The following is a 6,382-nucleotide window of genomic DNA, read 5'->3' as shown; positions in this document are numbered from 1 at the left end:
TTATCCATGGCCTCAATAGCTTCCACATTTCCAAATCTCTCATATGAGCATATTAAATTAAATGTAGAAAAAGAAAACAAACATGCAGTTCACTGTATTACACAAGGGTGCTTAGTGTGTGTATATGTATGTATAAAAAAAGGTACATAGAAACAATTAATCATAAACTAATAATTATCAATGATGGGGTTTTAATACTTTTCCTGTGGCATTTGTTTAATTCAGAAGGAATCTTGCCATGATTTCCTTTGTATCTTGATCAAAATCATCCAGTGCTCTTTTTGCCACACTCTCTCCATCTATGGTTTCCCGTGGGGTGATAGGTAGGTCTTGAAGAACTTTCTTTCGCAGGTTTTGAAGAAATGTTGTCTTTGAGTTATTCAACTCTGCTGCTAGAGACCTCATATGATCTGGAGACATCTTGTTCTCTGAACATAGGAGTAAATGTAAGAAAAATGCTCTAAACCAAAAATACATTACACTTAAGAATATATTTTAACACAAACTATGCTTGAGGCAATCGCGTAATTAAATACTTCAGTAGTCCATTGCAAAAAATAAATAACATTCCAAAACTATTACCTAAGCATGTGTGTTAGTGTGTACATTTGAATCATGTTTAACCCTTGTGCTGCCTTTGGGTCACATGACCCAAAGGTTCATAACGAACCATCGTTGTGTTTACCCAATTTTACCCAATACAAAAACAAATAAAAATAATTTTCTTTTAACCTTCGCAATGTGGGGGGTCTGAGACAGCCCAACGGTTAAAAGAAAATGCTTCACTTTGTTTTTGTATGCGGTAAAGTTGTCGCAATACGATGGTGGGTCACAATGACTGATGGGTCATAATGACCCGAAGATAACACAAGTTTTAAGCAATGCTTTAGGCACGGCTTTTAGCTGACCTCTTGCCTTCTGCATGGCCTGAGATACCCGGTGTCGACAAGCCTGGTCAGATTTATGAACGACACTGTTGGCACAGATTAGACGATCTGCCACCTGGAACAAAAAACGTTAGGAGACACTCTTCATAAATACAGCCAAAGTCATCTTTTTAAATAAATGTATGAACATATACATTAAGAAACCCAAACATGCCTTTTGTTCTGTGTTGTCCTGAACTGGACTCAGTGGGTTGTCTAGAGCTATAGAGATAAGCTCCTTCAACTTCTGTCTGAGATACAGTAAAAGAGTATGTACATAGTAAGATAAATAGAGAGTAATATAGATTTATTCAGAATGTGATCAAATAAATCACTACATTAATGTTCTAGTTAGTTGATCAATTGATTCACAGCTCACAAGGCCTTGTCTGTGAAGCCGTCTTTGGTGTCCAGTGAGATGCTGCTCTGCTCCCATGGATTCTTCTCAGGATTGGGAGGCTCCATGCGCTGGGCCATCGCAACGATGACTTCATTGGGTAAGGCCTGGGGTCGTCTTTGGTTTCTGTCTATGCATGATTCCGCTGGACAGTGCAGATACACCTGACAAAATCCAATGGAGTCTGTGGCAAACATGTTAACACAACATACAAACTACAGTTGATTACCCACAAATAATTCATGTAATGAACTGACACACAAATTCTACTTACACTTTCTTGCCAGTTGATAAACTTCATATCTCATGCTTCGGTAGTAGAAGTTGTCATCCAGTAGAAGGATGAGTGGTGTTTGGTGGGTGTTGGAGCCCTCTGTAGCCCTTACCGCATAAACACATTGTCTCCAAGCAAAACTGTTGATATAGCAGGTGGTGGGTGGCAGCTCCAAGGCTTGAGGATTCTGCAGTATATGCTCGACACATTGTAGAATTGCTTGCCTGTACAACCTCCATTTAGTTTGCTGAGAAAAAAAAACAGAACAAATACAGCCAAAAGCGGCGATTCCGGGGTTCAAGCCAGCACAACTCTTTTTTTGCATTTTTACAATTTGAATAAACTGCTTTTGAAGAGTCTGTTTAGTCTGCTTGGTAATCTAGTCCAGATTTGACCATTTACTGGAATTGGCATTCACTGTACTTTTCACTGCTGGAAAAAAGTTTAATTATTACTCTCACGCATTACCAGTCTAAACTGGTCTCCTAATTGTTCATTGTGACAAAATAAACTTCTTGATTATACTTATCAGCAATCATACATATAAAGGGCAAATGGAAATATTGTCAATAAACATCAAATGACAAGGCAAGAGGCCAAGTTTCAAAATACCCCCCCCAGAAAAACAAGAACCTGTTTCAAAATAAAAGCTACAGAAAACACTTTACTGTAAGACTATATGGAAGAAGTTCTCATTGGGAAACAGCCTCAAGGACCCATAAATCCACCATGATGGATTCTGAAACGTAAATCCAATTGACTTGGAATTTGGTAGACATGTGTATGTACTTGATGTCTTTCCATTTGTTGCTTAGGAAAAATTAATACAATACAGAATGGCTGAAGGGGTGTATTTATGTAAATGTACACATTGCTTCAATATCTATGTGTCAATAAATCAAATGTCATTTTGACTGATGGTTTTTCAAACTTAACAGTCTTCAAGATGACATCACTCTGAAGTAACTTGCATCATTTCACCTTGATATGTAAAAAGATGACTGAATTACAACTCTTTAATCCTGATGCATGCAGAAATTTGAATTCAGCAGGGTGAAATGTGCTTTTGCGGTTCCTTTGTCGGGAGTTAAGTCTATATGGAAGCAAATCGTTACCAAAATTCAAATGCAAATGCATTTCCCAAAATGCATTTGCATTTTAAGAATGTGGCTGCAAAATTGTGACCACAATTCAAATTCAAATGCATTTCCAGAAATGCATTTTCATTTTAAGAACGTGGCTGTAAAATCGTGACCACAATTCAAATTTAAATGCATTTGCAGAAATGCAAAATGAACGAAAAAGCATTCTGAGCGGCGCAGCAGAGTGACGTCAGTAGCCGCTCTTCTTCAGCTCCCTGCTGACCGAGCTACCCATCTTGTTCGGTAGGGAGCGGTGTGCACATCTGCATTGCATTACATTGCAAATGTGCCGGGAAATTGATTGAATTGCCGGGTCTTTAGAGCAGCGTTCCCCAACCGGTGCCCACCGGTCCGCGGACCGGTACCGGTCCGTGGGTCATTTCGTACCGGGCCGCACAAAAAATAATTAATAACATTATTTCCTTTTAATTGATTATCAGAGTCTGAAAGACGTTTTATTCTGAAAAATGATTCTCTCCTTCTCCGCGGGCCTTTTCCCCTGAGCAAAAAAGCATTTTCATTTTCCAGATGTACATTGGCCGGTATGCCTCTGACGAAGCTTGCAAGACCACGTCTGTTACAGAGGGTTAGACGTATGGAAGCAAATCGTTACCAAAATTCAAATGCAAATGCATTTCCAGAAAATCATTTGCATTTTAAGAATGTGGCTGCATTATTTGACTCATATATGAAATTAGTAATCAATCATCCTATTTGCATTTTAATTTTCTTTTTCAAGAGTGCTCAATCTTTCACTTAATAAAAAAGGAAAAATAAATAGACATTTGAGATTTAATTTTCAAAACATGCCCCAGCAAATAGATACCAAAATTCAATTTGAAATGTAAAATTTGAAAATTAAAATGCATTTCCAGAAATGCATTTTCATTTTAAGAACGTGGCTGCAAAATCGTGACCACAATTCAAATTCAGGACGCATCACAGACTGAGCAACTTGATGTCAAACAATGACTAAAACAGTGGCAGAGCTACTATTAATGTGTAAATCTGTGACGGCAGAGTATGCAGCCAAGCTCTCTATGACTTGTTCGACTCGGTCACGGGCATCAGACTCAGATATATTATTAGATTCTACCTGTTCATCTAATTCTAACAGTGTTTGCACAATTTAAGGGAGCGCCATGGTTGTGATGCGTCCTCTAAAGCAGCGGTCCCCAACCTTTTTTTCGCCACGGACCGCTTTCATGTAAGACATATTTTCACGGACCGGCAGAACGGACTGGGAGGAAAGATAGGCCCTGGACAGCTGCGCTGCTAATGCATGTACATTCTGGGTTTGATGTGATCCTAGTTAGTGACTTCCACACCTAATGCGAGCGCGCTGAGCGCGCGAGAAAAATAGTTTAGCTGATTTGAGCGAAAAATAGTTTTTGGAGTTTTATGTAAAATAAACAGCCGTTTTTTCAATTGACCCATCTTTAAGTTTCTTAGTCTGGTTTTCCATCGTTATATTGTTACTAGCTAGCTTTCGATGTGTCAGTCCCACTGTTGTGTGTGACTATAAGCTACGACAGTGACACCCGAAGTGCGTTCCTTATATCCAGTTCAGGCCTATTCCATAATTTTGTTTGATTGCTGTCACGGCAGAAAATCCCGCTTGATGTTGGAAATGGAAGCAGGGTTTTCAGTGCTTTAGTGGCGATCTCAGGATAGCCTTCATCCAAAACACCGATAGAGTTGTTGTCTCAAACAGGCTTCATTGAGTGGTAACTATCACTTGTCATGTGTCAAGAGGAAGAGACGCGCATGATACCGTTCAATAAAGCCCACAAACTTGCTAAAAAATGAGTAAACACACGTCTTTGCAGAGCTTTTTTGCTCAGGGGAAAAGGCCCGCGGAGAAGGAGAGAATCATTTTTCAGAATAAAACGTCTTTCAGACTCTGATAATCAATTAAAAGGAAATAATGTTATTAATTATTTTTTGTGCGGCCCGGTACGAAATGAACCACGGACCGGTACCGGTCCGCGGACCGGTGGGCACCGTTTGGGGAACGCTGCTCTAAAGACCCGGCAATTCAATCAATTTCCCGGCACATTAGCAATGTAATGCAATGCAGATGTGCACACCGCTCCCTACCGAACAAGATGGGTAGCTCGGTCAGCAGGGAGCTGAAGAAGAGCGGCTACTGACGTCACTTTGCTGCGCCGCTCAGAATGCTTTTTCGTTCATTTTGCATTTCTGCAAATGCATTTGAATTTGAATTGTGGTCACGATTTTACAGCCACCTTCTTAAAATGAAAATGCATTTCTGGAAATGCATTTGAATTTGAATTGTGGTCACGATTTTGCAGCCACGTTCTTAAAATGAAAATGCATTTCTGGAAATGCATTTGAATTTGAATTGTGGTCACGATTTTGCAGCCACGTTCTTAAAATGAAAATGCATTTCTGGAAATGCATTTGAATTTGAATTGTGGTCACGATTTTGCAGCCACGTTCTTAAAATGAAAATGCATTTCTGGAAATGCATTTGAATTTGAATTGTGGTCACGATTTGCTTCCATATGTCTAACCCTCTGTAACAGACGTGGTCTTGCAAGCTTCGTCAGAGGCATACCGGCCAATGTACATCTGGAAAATGAAAATGCTATTGTGGGATTGTATTTTCAACTGCATTTAGTTCAAAGCTGGGCATGACTTTGAAAATGAAATGCCCAAACCAGCCTGTGGCCTACGATACAGCACTCATGTGGCATCTGCAACGCAGTTTGGATTCAATAAGAAAAATACAGAAATACACATACAGTCAATACGAATTGTAGGCTATTGATAAATATTGATTGTCTGATAACATTGTAAATTAGATCATCATTACCCTCTGTACCGTGTCTTCAAAACCCTCGACTGTTTTGGAATGAAAAGCATAATCTGGAATCAGATTATCATAAGATATAACCGATGATCTCCAGTGTTGCTGACCAGTCAGAGTCTTGACAGCCTGAGCGAGTGTTGATTTTCCTGATGCCGGTAAACCGCAGAGAACACACAAGCATGCACGCTCACTTTGAACCTTTGCAGGCGTTTTGTTTAAATCCATTTGTGACAACTGCCAGTGTTTTCTGAAGTGTAATGAATTCTTTAGAATATTGTTTATGTTTTTGTTCTTCTTGTTTGACGGTGTTTGGCATTCAGATAATTGGTACATTACCGCCACCTTCTGCTCCGGAGTGAGGATCAGACGATAGACTGAAGGCCGAATTATACTACTGGTCCGTGTACTTTGCGGCCAATGGATTTTCGTTTTGAAATTAGAAAACCAAAATCGGGAAAAGATCTGTTTCCCAACTACCATTTAGAAATAGGAAAACAAAAAACGGAAAACTACCCATTTTCCGTTTTTTGTTTCGATAATAGAAAACGAAAAAAAAAAAAAAAACGTTATCTGATTTTCTTTGATGTGCTTAAACATGGAAATCTGGAATTAAAATAGTGTGTGGAAATCTAATTTCTCAATTTTGCATAGATTTTAGTGTTGTGACCCGGAAGTTGCTCCCACGAGGGTCCGTGTACGTGAGTTTAATTCCTTATATCATAATTCTTTTGCAAAAACGGAAAAACGGATATTGACGTGTTATTTTGTTTTCTCGTTTTTTACACACAACCCATAAACTACTTTAAA

General features: G+C 39.1%; 1 protein-coding gene across 3 annotated transcripts; it reads right to left on the bottom strand.

Moving 5' to 3' along the window:
* Positions 1 to 156: 156 nt before the first annotated feature.
* LOC134031219 (L-seryl-tRNA(Sec) kinase) lies at positions 157 to 5,889 on the bottom strand. 3 transcript variants are annotated; one of them, XM_062474773.1, is made up of 6 exons: positions 5,579 to 5,889; positions 1,598 to 1,844; positions 1,306 to 1,507; positions 1,102 to 1,177; positions 909 to 1,002; positions 157 to 428 (listed from the first exon to the last, which is right to left on the bottom strand). In XM_062474773.1, exons 1-6 carry the CDS (start codon positions 5,798 to 5,800, stop codon positions 217 to 219), a joined length of 1,053 nt encoding a protein of 350 aa, XP_062330757.1. In that variant the 5' UTR covers positions 5,801 to 5,889; the 3' UTR covers positions 157 to 216. The 3 variants fall into 3 exon arrangements, with proteins under 3 accessions (XP_062330757.1, XP_062330759.1, XP_062330758.1); XM_062474775.1 differs by having other exon boundaries at positions 343 to 460; positions 870 to 1,002; XM_062474774.1 differs by lacking the exon at positions 157 to 428 and adding an exon at positions 447 to 617 and having other exon boundaries at positions 873 to 1,002.
* Positions 5,890 to 6,382: the final 493 nt, after the last annotated feature.

This window comes from Osmerus eperlanus, chromosome 12, assembly GCF_963692335.1.
Source record: "Osmerus eperlanus chromosome 12, fOsmEpe2.1, whole genome shotgun sequence".
NCBI lineage: Eukaryota > Metazoa > Chordata > Actinopteri > Osmeriformes > Osmeridae > Osmerus > Osmerus eperlanus.
This window is presented reverse-complemented; position numbering and strand designations above follow the sequence as displayed.

What these genes read in the sequence shown, in the direction of transcription:
- LOC134031219 (XM_062474773.1), bottom strand. Translation starts at nt 5,800, where the DNA reads ATGGATTTAAACAAAACGCCTGCAAAGGTTCAAAGTGAGCGTGCATGC. An exon ending in GGCTTCACAGACAAGGCCTT is followed by an intron (nt 1,178 to 1,305) that starts GTGAGCTGTGAA and finishes ACTGTATCTCAG; the next exon opens with ACAGAAGTTGAAGGAGCTTA. An exon ending in GGCCATGCAGAAGGCAAGAG is followed by an intron (nt 429 to 908) that starts GTCAGCTAAAAG and finishes TCCTATGTTCAG; the next exon opens with AGAACAAGATGTCTCCAGAT.